At 54.3% G+C, this 17,839-nt stretch overlaps 1 protein-coding gene across 1 annotated transcript in view; it reads right to left on the reverse strand.

Moving 5' to 3' along the window:
• The window catches only part of Cdh13 (cadherin 13), a 726,505-nt gene extending 711,048 nt beyond the window's left edge, over positions 1-15,457 (reverse strand). Inside the window, exon 1 of the mRNA XM_042671463.1 lies at positions 15,354-15,457. Within this exon, the coding sequence (XP_042527397.1) occupies positions 15,354-15,401 (48 nt within the window). The 5' untranslated portion in view covers positions 15,402-15,457. The remainder of the gene's footprint in view (positions 1-15,353) is intronic.
• Positions 15,458-17,839: the final 2,382 nt, after the last annotated feature.

The raw sequence follows: 17,839 nt of genomic DNA on the forward strand, positions 1-17,839 counted from the left end.
GAGGCCCAAGCTCGGAGATCCTTGCCTCCTGACAGCTTTTTGTTAAGCACCATGGGTATTCTGGGAATTACTACCTGGAGACCTATTCTGGGTGCTTGGTGGGGCTGGGAGGCATGATGAGGGCACATACTCCTTGGAACCTAACCACACGCTGAGAAACAGAGACGCTTCAGCTCCTCCTTGCTCACTTCCTCTGGGTAACAGATTTCATATATGGTCAGTGTGTTCTTATTTTGTGGAACACTCTGAAAATTCTGCAGTGGAAAAATTACCAGGAAAAGCACAGAGACCCGGCGGCTTTGCCTGGTCCCCTTGTCACCCAGGACACCAGATCTCTGTCAGAGCCCTTCCTCCTCCTCCCCTTCCCCTGAGGCTCTGAGGTCCTAGCCTTCTGCCCAGCTTAACTACGGCTGCCTGTCCAGGCCTCAGACCCAGGAAGGCACAGATAGTGCTTCAGCTTTGCCTTTACGCGGTCTCCACACCTCTGGCTGCAAACACAAGGACTGCCCTGGGCCTGGACAAGAGAGGACCCCTTGGCTGCCCTTTCTTGTTACACTGGGTATAGATCATGGCTTTGTCACTCTGCATTTAAACATGAAAGAAAGTAATTAACCCACAGATGAGGGCAGAGAGGAGCAAATTACATGGTGCAGGGGACTTGGGAATCAAAGGAGCCCTATTGGGACAGAGCGGCTGGAGGGGGTGGAGCGCTGGAACTGGAGGATGAGCGACTGTCAGGAGGCCCTGGGCTGGGATCTTAGGTTGCCTTCTCATTACCGTGCTGTCAGACTCTCCAGCTGAACCAGCCAAGGGGTGCCAAACAGCCATGTTAATTTGGATAAATCCTAAATCCTTCTAGAATCTGCTATCGACTTCAACATGGTGAAGATTAGCGTGCCTCTCTCTCCTCCTCTTCTTTCTCTCCCTTTTCTCCTCCTTTTCTCCCTCTCTCCCTCCTTTGCTTCTTGGTCCACTTACTACTTTTAAAAGTCAGCCACTCGAATGCACCTCCTCTTCCCACAGTCTCGGGGTTTACTGCCAGCTCCCCCACCCCCATATCAGAAATGTCCAGGAAGATTGAGACAAAGATGGTTCTAGAATCCACCTCACAAATCAGCAAAATGGAAGTGAAGAACCTGGTTTTGCTGCTAATGAGTTGAAGTTACTTGCAGCTCTAGACCTCACGTGTTGCTTTCCATGGAATGGACTGGGTGTGAGTACAGGTGTGGCCAGCAGGACTGGGAGCCACGTCCCAGAATGGCTGGGTCTAAGTCTTGGCAGTGCCACTTGCCAGCCCCCAATTGTTCAGCGCCTTCCTCCCGTTCTCTGGTCTCTCTGATGGGATGGGGGATGGCTAAAGGGCCCTTCTGTGGAGCAGCTTTGTCTAGAGAAGAAGAATGGCACTTCTCATGGTGAGTACCTGTAGAAAGGACCATATGAACTCAGAAATGGAGCAGGCAGGAGTCCTGAGCTTGGACTTCCTGCCCTAGGGCTGCCTGCTTCCCTGCTTCGTAATAGCTGTACTGAGACAGCATTGGCACAATATGAAGCTCACTCTTCCATATACACCTCTGTGGCTCTGAGTGTGCTCATAGTATGCAGGCACCACCACTATCTAGTTACACGTTCCCCACCCACAAAGAAACCCCACATCCGTCAGCAGTCACTCTGTGCCAGGAAACCACTGCTCCGCTGGGCCTCTGCCTCTTCCAGACAGTTCATCCGCTGCCTGAAATCATAAGGCATGCAGAATTATCTGAACCCCAGCCCCAAAGCTGCGTAGCTGTATGACTGTTATCAGGAATACTGGGCTCCCTATCTGTGACATGGAGTTAGAATCACAGTAGATATTGGAAGCGTCATTAAGAGGGGTAAGCGGGCTGATTTGTGTGTCTACAGAATCCAGGTGAAGCCCCCCTCACAGCCACCGCCTCCAGGACCGCTGCTGGGATTCCTACACGCAGCTCCCCGGCTCAAGGCTTGCCACTGGTAGGAACCCAGAGTGAGGCAGAGCACAGCAGAGGAAGCAACCACTGCCGGGTGGGAGACGTGATGAAGAACCTCACTGAAGAGATTCAGCGAACTTCTATCATATGCACATTTAACTAATGTAAACCCAGCTCTTCTACCAGGGAGAGAAAGAGAAGAGAAAAGAACAATGTAAATACTGCAATTAAGTGCTGGAAAATTACATCTTGCATATATTGTTTATTATGCGCTGTACATTACGGCATGCATTATACATCGTTCCACATTGATTACCACACGAGGCTGCATACACAAAACCATGTGCGCTGTGCTTTAACGGGCAACTTACAAAGATTTCAAGGTTAATGACAATTCCGTGTTTGCTTTGAACCCTGACTTTACAACCCAACCTCTGAGTAAAATTCAGCTCTACTGTATGTCAACAATCACCAGCCACCATTATTCCAGATGAAGGAAATCTACAACAACAGATGGGCAGAATCAACCAACAGCACGCGATCCACTGAGCTGGGTGTTTCACTGCAACTGTCTCCAACTGGTCAACTTTCATTGGTCAAGAGCCATTTCTGCCCTCCTCAAGCTCATAGTCCCCTTTCAAAATCAAGCCGCAGAATCAGAGGGGCCATGAGTGGCAGAACTGGACTAAGGGCATGGGAACCGTCTCTCCTCCTACAGCCAGTAGGCAGAATAGGGAAAGGCTGTGGCCTCCCTCTGGCCCGGCTACCACTTAGCCTGCTCCGTCATTCCTCACAGCCCTCATTGTCACCTGACAGACAGCGTACGTCCACCCGGTCACTTCACACCATCTCCTTCCCATCCAGTGTGCGAGCTCACCAGGGCAAGATGCCTGGTTATGTGGTTCCTTTCTGTGTTCCTGGTCTAGAAGGACAGCAAGCCCTCCTCGGTGATGTGTGTTGACAAATGACTGAATGAGTGTCTGAGGGTAATTTTCCAGATTCTCTGCTTTCCTCCTGTCTGCTGCTCCCGAAACTGCTACCATCCATTCCTCTGGCCTTGGCTTGCTGATCTATTAATCGTCTGAAAGTAGTAGGACTACATTCCACGTCAAAGAGGAGGCCCTGAGGTAGCTTCCCAGGGCTTTGGCATGCTGGTACCATCTAGTGGGAAAGAGAATATCTGCAGGTGGGTGCTCAACCAACATCAAAAGATTTCACACACACACACGCACACACGCACACACGCACGCACGCACACCCTAACTCTTCTTGTTCTCCTGGGCTCTACTGAGGAATTTTCCAGGGACCCAAGTGTGTCAGGTGGAACCCCACATCCATGCTGAGGGCACACGCTGAGCGTCCAGTGCCTGCCAGCCTCTTGCTTTGCGGCTCAGGGCCCCTCCAGGGTAATAGATGCTCCTCCGAGCCTCCAGCAACGGCTTGGCGTGGAAGCTTGGAGTGAACGGTTGCAGCTGGCAAGGGGCTGATTCCGCAGTGGAAGGTGGGCCCAGGGATACCCACCCCGCCCCTTGTCTCTCAAAGGGAGAATCCTAAAGTGAGTTGTACATAGTTTTCTTTTTTTTTCAGGGCGACCATGAGCCCTAATTTCTGTGGCTGTACCAGCGCCATCTTGATGACAGTCTTCACTGGCTTCTTTTTCTCATCTCACTCCACTTCTGAATGCTGGGATTGCCTCTCGAGCCAGCCCTTGCCCCCAGCCCCATGTCTCTACCCCTGTTTGTGGGAACACAAGCCAAGCAACAGGGCTGAACACCGTGATGCCTGTGGGCAGTAAGAAAGCCTCAGGAATGCAGCCCAGACAACTACCATAACAGCCACACTTTCAGATACTTTAGAGCTGGTCCAATGAGCTCTAAAATGAGCTCTAACCATGAGCTCTAAAATCACTACCAGCATCCTTACCTTGATGAGAGTTAACACCTATAATCCAGCGATATGGGTTCTAAAGAAATACTACGATTTTCATGGAAACAAAGGCCAAAGAAAATGCTGGTCTCTTTTCCTGACCTCTGCTCCACCCACCCACCTCTCCTTGCCCTAGTTTGACCAACTCATGAGGTAGCTAATGGTCAGGGTCAAGGCTCAGAAAACGATAGTCCAAGGGTCACACCCATCTCTGCCTATTTTTGTAAATGGAGTTTAATTGAAACGCAGCCTCGCCCACTTGGTTTTACTTCTCTAGCAACTGTTTTCCTACATGTTAGTCTACATTTGAATGGCTACAAGAATGACTATATATTTACTGTATTGCCATTTTTAGAAAAGTCCAGTTAAAACTACCTTCCCCTAATTTAAATAATTGCTAATAATATTTTAGATAAAATTTCAACAAAAAGAATAAGGAACAAACAGACATTAACTGATACCACTTTATCAGTAAGGATAAAACTTTCCTTGATTTGTTACCACCTTCATTTCACAAATGATAGGACATCTCCCTAAGAACCACAAAGATTACTGCACCAGAATAAAAGGTCCTCAGCCCGAGAAAGCATGGCAAACAAACTAAGAACCATCCTCCGCGTCCCTCAACGTTTTCTCACAGCTTTTCTCCAGGCCAAGTTATCACACTTGCTTAACTCTCACTTTTGTCTTTCTCCCTGTTAGATCATAAACTCGCGGAGGACGGGCAGGCGACCATGCTTCTCGGGGACACCCTCAGCTCCCACGCACTGACAGTCTGCCGAGGGAATGTCTTAGTCACCCATGACATGCACAGAGGGACACACAGACATCAGCACACTGAGGGCAGCAGAAGGAGCCAGCAGGTTCGTGGGGGACCGGGCGTGTGAAGCTATGGGAAGCTGGCACGCAAACAGCGTCTGTCCAGTGGAAGAAGTTCTATGGGAACAGGCAGCATTGCTGCTTTATCCTGCTTGTCGAAGGGTGCCAGGCACTGTCAGAACCAAGTGCTTGCTTAGTGAATGGCTACCTGACCAGAGACACTTAAACTAAAAGGATTTAACACAAAAGTCTGTTTTGAGAAAACAGAGCTAAACTTCGAGTTAGATGCAGTCCGATTGCAACACATTGCAAATTCCTGTGACTCCATTTGGCCATCGGCCATATAGTCATTTTGTCTGGACTGGGGAAAACACCACCCACGATAGGGTGTAGGAGGTACTGGCACTGGGGGACACACAGAGCCCCACAGAGGCAGGGACTGCGTGCACTGTGGAACTTCGGCTGAGCCACACCCAATCCGGGCCGTGCTGCTGGGCCAGTCTTGCTGGGGTGGCTCTTCTCGCTGGGTGTGTGTGGGTTGTTTGGCCCTGGCCAAAAGCCAGGACTCTGAGGCAAAGAACACTAAAAACTCTGGGCTAACCCAGTTCCGAAGACTGCTCCAGGTACCCAGGCAGAAAGCGAAGACCCAGATCCACCTTTTAGAAACCAGAAACTCAAGAAACGAGGGCATCCCAGGCAGCCGTTCTGGCTTTGGGAAAATCAGAAAACAAAACCAACGAAAGAGTGAATTGTTATATAATGGTGAAGTAATGGAGGACAGACTCGGAAGACGGAGGCGTCTTATACACTAGCACAACGTAGCGGGGAAGAAGCGTGCCCAGGAGGCAAAACGCCTGGTTTCTCCGTGAACCTGAGGACCCCGGGCAAATAGGACTCAAACACCCACAGCTTGCCACCACCCACAAAACCAAGGGGAGAACAGTTATCTCTAGGGGCTGTGACAAGGACCTGAGCTCGTGTACACAAGGGACACCTGCAGCTATGGAAAACTGTAGCTATCCTGAGGTAGTTAAGATAATCATAATAAATAATAGGTACTCGTAACACTGGTGCGTGTACACACATGTGCTCACACCACCCTAACAAAGCCTCCGGGGACCAGCTGCTTGGCAGAGAACATCTAGAAGATCAAATGATTTTTATGAGGCATGAAAGCCCCAGGGGAACAATCTTTGGGGACCGATTAATATGAGAATCTCCCTGGGGAACAAACTTTATTTTTAACAGCCGTGCTTTTCAAATATGTGCTCCCCACCCCTCCTGGCGTCACAGCCTACTCTCAGCTTCCCAAGAGCACAATGCTCAAAAGTTAATACTTCCGACATTTGTTCGGCCCCCACGCAGATGGCAGTCACGGGATGAGGTCCATATACACCCTTCTCACTCCTCGAAAAACTTTTGAAGGGCAGGTATAGGTATTTCCTTCCTTTACTTGTTTAAGCAAAGAGGGGAGACAGAAGAGCGGGCGATGAGTAACTTATGGCAGCCACACGAGCAGGCAAATGTGTGGGCCAGGGTTCAGACCCACGCTCAAAGCTTGGAGTCTCCTCAACTCTTTTAAGCAGACTGAGACCCCAGCTCCTCACCCTCCCACAGGCTCCAATTCCGGACCAGCTCGTTCCCTGTGCTAGGCAGGGGTGCTGTGTCCAGCTCAGCACTCCCAGATCAGCAGCATTCTTGGCACTTGGTATGTATTTTAAAAAATAGGCAAAGAAAGAAGAAAACAGGAAAAAGGGGGCAGAGAAGAAAAGACGGAAAGAAGGGAGCAATGGGGGAGGGAGGGAGGGAGGGAGGGAGGGAGGATGGGGGAGAGAGAGAGAAAGAGAGAGAGAAAGGGAGGGAGGGAGGGAGGGAGAGAAGGTAGAAGAACAACAGGGAAGGTGAGCCAGCAGCACCCCCTTTCTGTTATCTATATCAGCAACTATTTCCTATTCAACTATCACTAAATTCATAATTATTTCAGCAACTTATTTGCCTGTTTCTCACTAGACTATAAAAGCTGTGAGAACAGGGATTCTGCCCAGCCTGTTGGCCTCTGAGTTACCAAACACCTGTTCATAGTTAGTGACTGGCTGAAGCTATCAGAACCATGGTGTGTGTGTGTGTGTGTGTGTGTGTGTGTGCGCGTGTGTGTGCGCGCGTGTGTGTGTGCGTGCGCGTGTGTGTGTGCGTGTGCGTGTGTGTGCGCGTGTGTGTGTGCACGTGTGCGCGTGTGTGTGTGGTGTGTGTGTGTGTGTGTGTGTGTGTGTGCGCACACCCCAGGCTCATATCCCTGCTCACACTGGCCTCCTCTGTGATCCCAGGCCCGTTCCACGAGTTCCCCAGCTTCTCCAGCTGTTGAAAGGGGATGACAACTGTTCATGCGCCCTCCTGAGCATGAATCGCTTAGTTGAAAGCCTGGCATATGGCAGAGTAAACCTCTTTGTGAAGGAAGCAAGAAGAAAAGGAAGGAAAGACAGCAGAAAGGCAGGATAGGCTGGCTCAGAATCAATGCTACCAAGAACACACTGCTTTCACACATCAAACTCCATTCAGTGACTGAATCAAACTTACCAAACACTTTCACAGGGCCCACAGCAGAGTTGTGGATTCTGGGGTGACGGAGAAGATGTGGACACCTGTTTCCTTGAAGGTGACTGTGATCGTGACCATCTGTGAGCATCTTTACAGCAAACTAGTATTGTCTGGGTTTTAACACCATTTTGTCCATTTTGCAGATGAGAACAGGGAAGAACTTTGCTATAGGTCACATCAGAGTGATGTGGCCTTTACTGGCTGCCCATTGCTCAAGTCCAAGTCTATGTTGTGCAGAGTCAGTTAATAGCTTCCTAGAGACCACTGCCAACCTGGCTGGAAGGGTAAAGCCACCCATAGTGAGGGTATTTACGTGGGAGTTAGAATCTTTTCATCCAAGTGACCATTTGACGTAAGCACCACCATTTTAAAGGTAGCCGCCATCTTACAAGAAGCTATTTTTAGTTAAGTCACATCCTGTTACAAGAATTCTTATTCCCGGAGCTGGAGGAATGGCACAAGTAGTAGAGTAGTAATTGTTTTTCTGACAAGTTCCTACCTAGGCCAGATGTCCTGATTTGGGTGGGTTGATTGGATAAACTTTCAGCCCCTTTCAAACTAGACAACTCTGCAAGATTGTGAACCTAAGTTCCAATCAGAATAAAGAGCAGCAGCATGTTAGTGATCAAAGCTGGGCAGAAGGCCTGCCCAGAGAGCTTGCTTGCTTACTTGGCTTCCTGACAAAGGCACACCCTTCTGCAGAAGTCAACTTTGTCTTCCCAGATTCCTTTTGAGTTGGTGCCCCAATATTCCCAGACATATCCAACAACTATCACACAGTAATGTGCAAGCATCACAAATCATATGGCTATAGCTTGGTTTGGGTTTGGTGTGTGTGTGTATGAGAGAGAGAGAGAGAGAGAGGGAGAGATCCAGTTGCTAAACATTTCCAGCATTGCTTGGCACCCAGCAGAATGTTCTGGTACTATTCTCAGAAGCATACAAGTCATCAACGCTATACTTGATAAGGTGAATTGAAGGCATGTTAGCATTTGCAAAGTGATTGCTGAATGTAGTCGATCATTATTTGCTTCATGTAAGAAATATTTCTAGTGCTGCTGGTTGAATGTTCGAGAAATGATTAAAGGGCTTGGCACTGTTTCTCCCAGTATCTTTTGCATAAAAAGTCTCAGAGATTGGTTCATTACAGAGGCTGCACTCCAGTCACTCCATGCAAGGACAGTCCCAGCACGGACCGGGTCTGACGGCGCGGCTCTGCCAGGAGCTCCACAGTCTAGCTAACGCCCCATGATCATCCCCACAGGTCCTCCACTAAAGTCAAACACCTCGGCTTCTGTTTGAGCAATTGGTTCCTGACCATTAGAAGAGTTAGAGCCCTGCTTTACCCAGCCATCTCTGAACCCAGCCGCCATCAGGCCTCCGTGCTTCTCCACCCGAGGAGAATCTGTCTGTCCCCTGCACTCTCACCTGGGTGGGCACCCAGGGAGCTCCAGCCTCGCCCGTCTCCCCCTTCCGCTCATCCCCACGCCAGCCACGGCTGTGTGACCTCTTCAAAATGGAAATCTGACCGTGTCACTCCACACCCTCCTCCTCTCCTTGTGACCTTCAATGGCTGCCAGTGCTCTGAGACAAACACCAAAATCCTCAAAGTGACCAAGGCCTCCTGCCCACCCCTCGGCACTACCTGGACCGGGCTCTTTCCGCCGGATATGCCTTCTGCCTGGGCTGCCTTGCCCACCCCCAGCCTGATGGGCCTTTGTGAGCCCTGCTCTTCTCTTTGGGTTTGAGCACCAGGCTCTCGGCAAGGCCTCCCAAACCCTCTATCTGGATTTCACTCCTTTCTTATATTCATTCACTCACTGTTCGTTCATTCATGCCTGCCGAGTGCCTAGTATGAGCCAGGAATTGCTGTGAGCCCTGGGGACACACATACCCTCATGTCAGGCAGCGATACGTGGCCCACAGGAGCTTATGTTTCAGTAGAAGTGTAGGATAAAGCACAAACGCACACAATGTGTAGAATGGCATGACCTCACACAACTGCCTTTCCTCCCTCCACAGTGGTTGTCTTGGTTTTAAATTATTCATTAATTGATATTGATCCCTCAGCTGCCAAGCTGAGCCCCAAGAGAGCAGAGCCAGAGCCTGCCTGCCTTATTAGCAGCTGGGCTCTGACGCCCAGATGGCACATGTGGCAGGCCTGCCTACCGGAGGTCCGCCATGGCTGCCCGAGACGTTTGCCGAGGCCGTGTGGCCCCAGGTGAACTTCCCAGGGCACAGGAGGGACCGTGCCAAGTGCAGGAGCCCCTCACCCCAGCCCTTTGGGAAGTCTCCTGCCGTCTGTCTGGTTGTAATTTTGAGTAAGGTCAGGAGCCGGCTAACTTTTTCTGTAAAGGGCTGCGGAGTACATATTTCAGGGCTTGGGAGCCAGACGCTCTTTCCTCTGTTTTCATATCACCCGTTACATAAACGAACAGGCGTGGCTATGATCCAATAGAGCTATTTATACAACCGGCTACCGGCCATAACTTGCAACTCCTGAGGTTGATGGCCTAGGACGCCCACTACTGTGGCAGGTGAAAGGGAGCCCATATAGCCCCAGTCAGCCACGGGCCAATTGGTGGGGTCCAGCAACCCTCTGCAGACCCTACACCGACCCACCAAGCAGCAGAGGGAGAGACAAATCCAGGGACCCAAGCTCAAGGCTTTGCATCAAGCACATCCTTCCTCAATCACACAACACGCAAAAGCAGTTCCTGGCCCCTGGGGGGCGGGAAGAGACCATGGCTGAGGTATCTGAGGCAGGGACAGCAGCGGCCACATTCCTTCGAAGGTCCCCAGGCCCCGGCAGAGCTGAACTCATTTCCGGCCCGGCCTGGCCCTGCCCAGGCATGTGGTAGAGCAGCAGCTGCGCCCCCCTCCCCAGCCCAGCGGGGTTCTGCTGGGAGACACAGGGTCTTTGTGCCTGTGCAGAAGATCGGTGGCTCTTGTCGGTGTCTCTGAAATGAGACACGACATGTCAAAACGTGCCTGTTACTAATGTTAATTTTCAGGGATTTGACTTCCGTGGGCAACTGGCAGCAGAGACATATCCATCTGAGTGGCGTCTGTGGTTCTATTTCCCCAGACCCTCAGGGTCTGTAGCTGTGGAACACATGGGTCTGCTGGGTCTCACCTGCTGCTGGGGGAGGAGGCAGCCAGATTCGTGCAGCGCACTTCCAGGGCTAAGAACATCCATGGTAGTCTTAACACTGGATATAGAACCACAGTGGGTGTTAATCGTTATGTATAACATATATAATATGGTCCGAGCTCCAGGACAGCAGCGCAGGTGACAGTACCCAGGCATAAGATGCCCTGGGACCGTGCCATCACGAAACTTCCCCATGGAGTTACAAAGGCTGACTGCTAGCTCAGTGCCGCAGCAGCCCTTGAAAGGCCAAGCACGGGGAGTCACCACACTATGTGATGACGGTTACCCAGTGAGTGAGCTACCCTTGCGATGACAGCGCCAGATGCATGGTACTCCACCGGCAGTGATGGCTCGTGGCCGAGCACTACCGACGTGCAGGGTGGGAGGGCCTGGAGTGTCTGAGCTGCTGATACATGATGGCCTTTAGGTAATCTGATAGTCCAGGGCCCAGAGCTGCAGTGTTACTCGTCTGGATGTAATTACTGCACACGAAGCGACAAGCTGCGAGCGGTTCCCCACAGTACTGAGGGTACAGATCTCCCGCAGTGTCACAGCCCCTGGTCACGCTGCTCCTCCAACGCAGTGTGTTTGTACCACAGGCATCAGAAAGAAGCTAGCCTGTCCTTCCCGCTGCCACCACTGAGGAATTCCCTGAGCCCATCTGACCAGGGCTGGCAATTTATAAAGAGACCCAAAGTCATGTGGCTATAGGGGCACAGTGGTAAAATCGGGGAGTCCAGTGGGATGGGTGTGGTGGGCAGTGGTGGAGGCTATGATAATACACGTAAGTCTAATGCTGGGGTGAGGGGAGTGTTAGTTCAGCTCCAACCAAGTAGGACCAGGTGGGAATGCAGGCCTTCTGTCAGACCTCTTGATTTTTTTTTTCTTAAGAAACATGAGAAACCTCGGTTGTTTTTTAATGTTTAATTTCTTATACTTTTCAAAAGCTTTAGGCCAAAAAAGTTGTTCCATGGGCTAACATTGGCCAGCGGCTGCCGCTTTGCAAACTCTCTGCGAAGCAGAGCTGCTGTGCTGAAACAGAGAACACCAAACTGACAACCTGTGATCCAGCCTGCTAAGCCAAAGGGCAGTCCGTCCTTTTCCACCAACCCTGGCTAGATGCACACTCCCAGTCTGAAATGTCATCTCTTCTCTCCCTGGCCTCTGCCTCTGGGGTGAGAGATGACTTCCCCCCTAGACCAAGGACATGGCGACCACAGGGGCCTGTCAGGGTGCACGGGATGCTGTGGCCCAGCCAGACGCTGTGGCCGCAGAGCAGACCGGCCGCAGGGAGCGGAACTGGCAGCGTCCCTTCAGAGGGCCAGATTCACGCAGGCATGTGGACACCTTGCTGACAGCTAAATGGAAGCAATGTCCAAACCACTGGTCACTTGATTTGATTCTGCCCAGCCGATTATTATAATTGGATGACAGATGGATGCTTGCCTCTCCTTTTCAACTGGTGTTGGAGCGAGGAGGCACTGGCGCCTGCTTCTCTCTTCCGGGTAGATAACTAATTGGGAAGATTACCTCTTTTCATAAGCAGAATGGTTCCTGCCCTGTGGCTGCCTAAAGAAGAAAGGCCAGTCCAACTGAAGTCCAATGCCAGGAGATCTCAGAGCTCCCCTGCATTCCACACTGTATTGTGTACTAGAGCCTTGGAAATTTTTCTTGCTCTAATATGTTTGAGGGCTTGCAGAGTTGAAGAATAAATGAGAACAGAACCAGAACGAGGAGGGTGAAGGAAAAAGAGAAAGAAGGAAAGATACTCTCAGGGAAAAAAAAAATTAAAAAAACCAATGACAGGATTTCTCCTTTGGGGGAGCATGTAGCAAATAACCTGGAATACGGAGAATGGTTCTGTTTTGATGGAGCCGCTCCACTGAAGTTCTCTAAAAATACGAGCTGGAGATTCAGAATTTCGTAATGCTGTGGATGGAGCCCTCTTCTGGAGAAACTTTTCAACAGGTATGGAAACAAGACCAAAACACAGTGCGCCAAGCACGTGCCCCTGCCCATGTCCAGGAGCACCGTGGGGGAGTATTCAGGATATTTACATGATGTGACTACCATTCAAATAGGAATCAGATCCATAATTTGTCTTTCCTTACCTTCCAAAAGGGAGAAATTATCTGGACTCCCCAAGCAACAGTATTTGGGGAGGAAAAGAAAGGGAGATGTTTTCAAGCACCTAGCTATACTTTCACCTGAGAGTCAGCCTCAGGTAGAGGAGCTGTTTATCCACCCAAATGCCAGTTCCTCCACATCATGCAGTCACTGGGCATGTTGGTTTGGGCTATTTTTCTGTAACACACAGAGGATACTTTCTGGAGGAAATAGGTTTTATTAGGAGAAAAACCAAGGGCTAAAGATAGGAAAGGGGAAGGAGGAAGAACAGGAGAGAATGGCCAAGAGAACTTTTGAGGCTTTCAGTAGAACAGACCGTGGAGCTGCAGAAAGCCAGATCACAGTCTACTAAGCCACTTTGGGGAGGTAATAAATAAATATGTTCAGTCATGTGGCCTCTATCACTTTGATTCCTCTCACCACTTACATCTCTGTTTCCCCCAGACTTCTGGAAGGTTATAAATTGCCACATGGTACTGGAGCATCCTCTACCCCTCCCGCGTCTCCCCTCTGATCAAAAAGGCTCAGGAAATAAAAAACCACTGCTCTTAAAACTCACATGGATAGCAGATACGAGATCTCACACAATCCTAAAAATCAAGGTTCTGAAGTCAGCTCTTCCCAGGCAGATCTCAGTATTTCCACGGCTGACTGTGAGGCTCTCCAGACCTGAACCACTCCCTAAAATCCTAATTCCTGGAGGATGACTCACGCGGTGTTAGAAGCTCGGGGCTAGTCCTCAGTGCTCCCGCTGCGGGGCAGAGAACCCTATTTACAGTGGATTTTCTAGCTCGTGCCTCTCTTAATTTGTTTCCCATCCACTACCGTAGCCAAATTTCAGAAGCCACTTCTGGAATCGTCTTTCCCAAAATACTCCAGCGGAGAGGAGAGGTGCCTAGGGTTCCTCTTGGCCAGCTTCCGGCTCGGGCTGTTAAAATTCCTAAGGTCCTGCAGAATGCCAAAAAGCCAACTTCGTCCATGAGCTCGCAGCCGGGCGCAGGCCTCTCCACCGCAGTGGGAGACGCGCCCAGGCCGGCCCGGGCACCACCGGGCAGTGACTCCTTCGCTTGACTGCACTGCGTTCCCCTTCCTGTGCGTTCCCTGCCTCAGGAAAGTTTCGGCTTTGCTGTTGACCGCCAGGCTCCGGGGTTCGGTCCCTGGCTCCTGGGCCCGGCCCGGAGCAGCACATGGACTCGGGCCGGAGGGGAGCTCCCCCGGACCAGGGCGACGGCGCCCCCGCGGGCCCGCTGCGCCTGCCCCGAGGTGGGAGCCGCCCTGATCACGCCCGTGGGGCCGCGAGGGAACTAGCGTCCTCCGGACAGGCCATTCGCGCCTGGCTTCACACCTGCGGAGGCGCCGCCCCAGGGGGGACAACTGTGGGCAGGCCTGGGATGGGAACAGAGGTGGAAAGACACCAAGAGAGCCGGGGACCTACAGAAAAGGGGCCGTAAGAGAGTCAGGGCCGCGACGCCAGGCCCCCCGGGCCCCCCGGGCGGCCGGGGAACGCGCCCAGGCCGAGGGCGCCCGAGGCTGAGCCGCCCGCGTGGGGCGGCGGGGCGCGGCGGGGCTGTCCACGCCGGCCTCGCCATCTGGGGCAGGCGCGGCGCCTCGTCGCGGGCAGCGCGGGTGACGGCGGCGCTGGCTCCGCGTCCCGGGAGGGCCCGAGACCATCCGGGAGTCCTGGGCCGGGCCTCGGCCGCCCGCACCCGACGCCGCCCGCCCGGGTCGGGGCCTTTCCGGGGTGCTGCTGGCTCACGTTCGGGGACGTGGCGGGCTCGGGACCGGGGCCCGGACTCCGCTGCTCTCATCCCCAACTCGCACACGCACCTCTTCCTCGTGCGCCCAACTCCACGCCCGTCCTCCCCGGGGCGCGGGCCCCTCCCCGCTCCTCCCCCTCCTCCCCGCCGCCCCGGCCCGCGTCCGCGTCCGCGTCCAGCCGCTGGCGGCGGCTCAGCGCGCCGGGCGGGCTGGGCGTGCCCCTCCGCGCCCCGAGCCTCCGGCCGGGCCCCGCGCCGCCTCTCCGCGCACAAACTTCGGTCCGTGGCCGCGGCGGGGACCGCTCCGGTGGCCGCCGCGGCGGGAGGGCTCACGGGCAGCCGCAGCCGGGCGGGCCCGGCTTCAACTTTTCCCCGCGCTCCGCGCCACCCGCCCCGGGAAGGCGGCGGAGGCGGCCGCCGGGCTCGGGCCGGACGGTGGGGCGCGGGCCGGCCCCGGGTGTGGGAGGCGGGCGCCCCCGGGCGCGGGCCCGGGTCTGGGAGGCGGGCGCCCCCGGGTGCGGGCCCGGGTCTGGGAGGCGGGCGCCCCCGGGTGCGGGCCCGGGTCTGGGAGGCGGGCGCCCCCGGGTGCGGGCGCGGCCGGGCGCCGGCGCCGTGAGCGACAGCGGCAGCCGGGCTGCGGCGCGGGGCCGGCGCCCCGGGAAGTCGGCGGTGCTCGGCTGGGCCCGGCCTCTCCACGCCGGGCAGCCCGCGAGCCGGCCCCGAGACTCGGGGGCTCGCGTGGTCTCCGACTGAGTCTCCCCGCAGCGCGGGAGCCTCCGGAGGCGGAGGGGGCGCCCCGAAGTTCCCTCCCCCCCCCACGAGAACGGGGTCCCCGCTGGCGAGAGGGGCTCGCAGCGGCGTCCTCCTGCCCCGGAGCGCGCGCACGCCCGCGACCCCCGAGGCCAGCGGGAGCGGGCGGCCGCCCCCCCTCCCCGGACCCGCGGGGCCGGGGTCACCTCCGTGCCCGGCCCGGCCGGCCCCCGGTGCGCCCCGGCCCGCGCGCCCCGGCCCCGGCGGCCCCTTCCCTACCTGGGACAGCAGGGCGCCCGCCAGGAGCAGCGGCGCTGGCGGCTGCATGGTGCCGACTAGACGCGGCCGGCGGCGGCGGCGCTCTGCCTCACGCGCGCCGCTGCACTGAGCATGTTCTCCGTGGGAGCCGGGCTTTGAGGGGCGGCCGCGCCTCGCCAGCCAGCCAACTTCCCGAGTGGATCAGCGGCAGCATCGGGAAAGCATTGGGCAGAGGCTGATGACCAGGACCAATGGCTTCGCGCGACGGATTCCTTCCAATGGCTCTGCGCGCGGGGCCGGCGAGCCCTCGCCGAGGGGGGGGCGCACCCCGCTTTTGCGGGCCGGTGGGGTCCCCGCTCGCTCACTAACCCCGCGGGCAGGGCCGGCCGCGTCCACTCTCCCCGGGCAGGGAATTGCACCCGGGCAGCAAGAGCAGATTCTCCTGATTAAAATGTTAATAAGATCCACTTTATTCCCAATAAATCAAATAAAACGACCCGGCCTGCGGCCCTCCCCACGCCGGGAAAGCCTTGGCCGGGCTGGCGCGCTGGCTGGCTCCCTTTATTTAGTTTTTCTTTTTTTCCTCTCTTTTCCTTTCCCTCCCCCCTCCCCTCCATGGCCCAAGCCCACCTCACAAATCACAACGATGACAGATCAATTCTGGCCTGCAGGAAACCATCCGTCAGGGGCCACGGGCTTTATGAACTGCTCAGGTGAGAGTCTGCCCGGCCCCCTGCCTCTCCGGGGGCATCTGGCAACCCAAGCTGGGGCTGTGACCTCAGGACCCCCCCCACACACACACATGTATGTGACCTTTCAGAAACTCTGAGCTGTCCCCCCGGGACTCAGAACTGCAGTCGCCAATGCTCAAGACATTTCTAAAGTGGAGCTCTTTGGGAATTAGGGTAGGAAGCCCATCTAGGTCTGCTTTCGACCATAGGAATGTAAACCTATGCAGTAAAAATGATGATTTTTTTTTCTTGATGCACCCTTCTTCCAAATAGGATATAGGTTATTTTACCAAAGGAGGGGGGAGACGCCATTTTACATCACCAAATTGGAAAATCAGGGCCAAAGGAAAAGTCCAAGAAAACTAAAACCTTAGCTCCTAATTACAAGTGTTTTGCTCTGGTTTTGAGATGAGCTTCCTGGTGGCCAAGGCAATATGAGAAACAGACAAGTGACATCACTTGTTGCTCTTCTTGTTTTTATTACAGAATCCTGTATATAATGTTGTCCCTCATAACTTCCCCTGGCACAAAAATACGAGAATAAGTGTATTGTGTGAGGTCTGTTCTAACAGGACACTGAGCACTGGGGCCCTGTGAGATTGAGTGGGTGTGGGCTGGATTCCCACCTGGCACAGAGCAGAGCGACCATGAGGAGTGCGTATTAAAGGGGCAGACGGTTAAACTGAATCAAGAAGGAGCAGCAGCAAGTCTGAAGTGACAGCACCTAGCCTCAAGCATACTCACCAGTCAGGCAGGTACTCGAGCCTCCTATGCCTCCATTTGTCCACTGAGAAAATGACAACAAAGACATTGAACCCGTAAGTTGATTTTAAGTATAGTTTATGAGTGTGGCGAGAAGCACTTGACACAAGGGCCACTCGATCAGTGTAAAATTCCTTCTGCTGTTCGGTCAGAAGACCGTCAAGAGCTGGCCAGGGCCGTCTGTCCCTGCGAACACCTCCACTGATAGACGAGGTGACAGACATTGTCCCTGTGTGTGGAACTCACTGATGAAAGCCCACTGGGGCGGAATGAAGCTGGTGACCAGCAAGCCCCACTGGGGAGACAACCATGATGGCCACGTAGCACAATGAGGTGGACGTGAGGCACAAGCACCCCATGGCGCGTCCCAGAGCAGGCCGGGGCAGGGCAGGGGAGGATTATGGACGTCCGTGTGCCGGGGGAAGGCTGCTCACTGTGGGACCTAGCTGGGCACTGACCAAGCGCTGGAAGCCCCAGCCGAGCCCACCCGACTCCAGGCCGACCAGCCTGTAGGGCCTGTCCCCGGGCTTGTCAGGGCTGGGAGAAGGTGACCTCACCAAGCTCCTGCCTCCAAGCTCACCTCTGACCCCTCGGGAGAGCTGGGAGGACGTGTGTCAGCAAGCAGCTTAGGGTCTGGAGACTCCACTGCGTTGAGGAAGTGGCTTCTACCCCTCAAGCCTCAGTTTCTCGTCAGGAGACTGGGACTCAATGCAGAAACTCTCCAGAGACTGCTGTAAAAGCCGTGTTGGCTCCATGAGGCTTCTCTCCGGTCCGCCACAGTTGCAAAAAAAACCCTCAGCACGGCAGCCCCGCCAGGGGAGGCACAATTTTTATGTTACCTTTGCTGATCTGCACACTCATCACCGCAGCCCGTACACACAGCCACGGGCTGGTACACACTCCCGCGTGCCACAGACTCAGCCACACACGTGTACACACACACACACCTGTGCACACCAGCACCTGCACACACACGCCCCGAAACGTCCTCTCCGTATCAGCCACAGGCAGGAA

The sequence above is a fragment of the Dipodomys spectabilis genome, unplaced genomic scaffold, assembly GCF_019054845.1.
Source record: "Dipodomys spectabilis isolate Male_0828 unplaced genomic scaffold, ASM1905484v1 ptg000628l, whole genome shotgun sequence".
Taxonomy (NCBI): Eukaryota; Metazoa; Chordata; class Mammalia; order Rodentia; family Heteromyidae; genus Dipodomys; species Dipodomys spectabilis.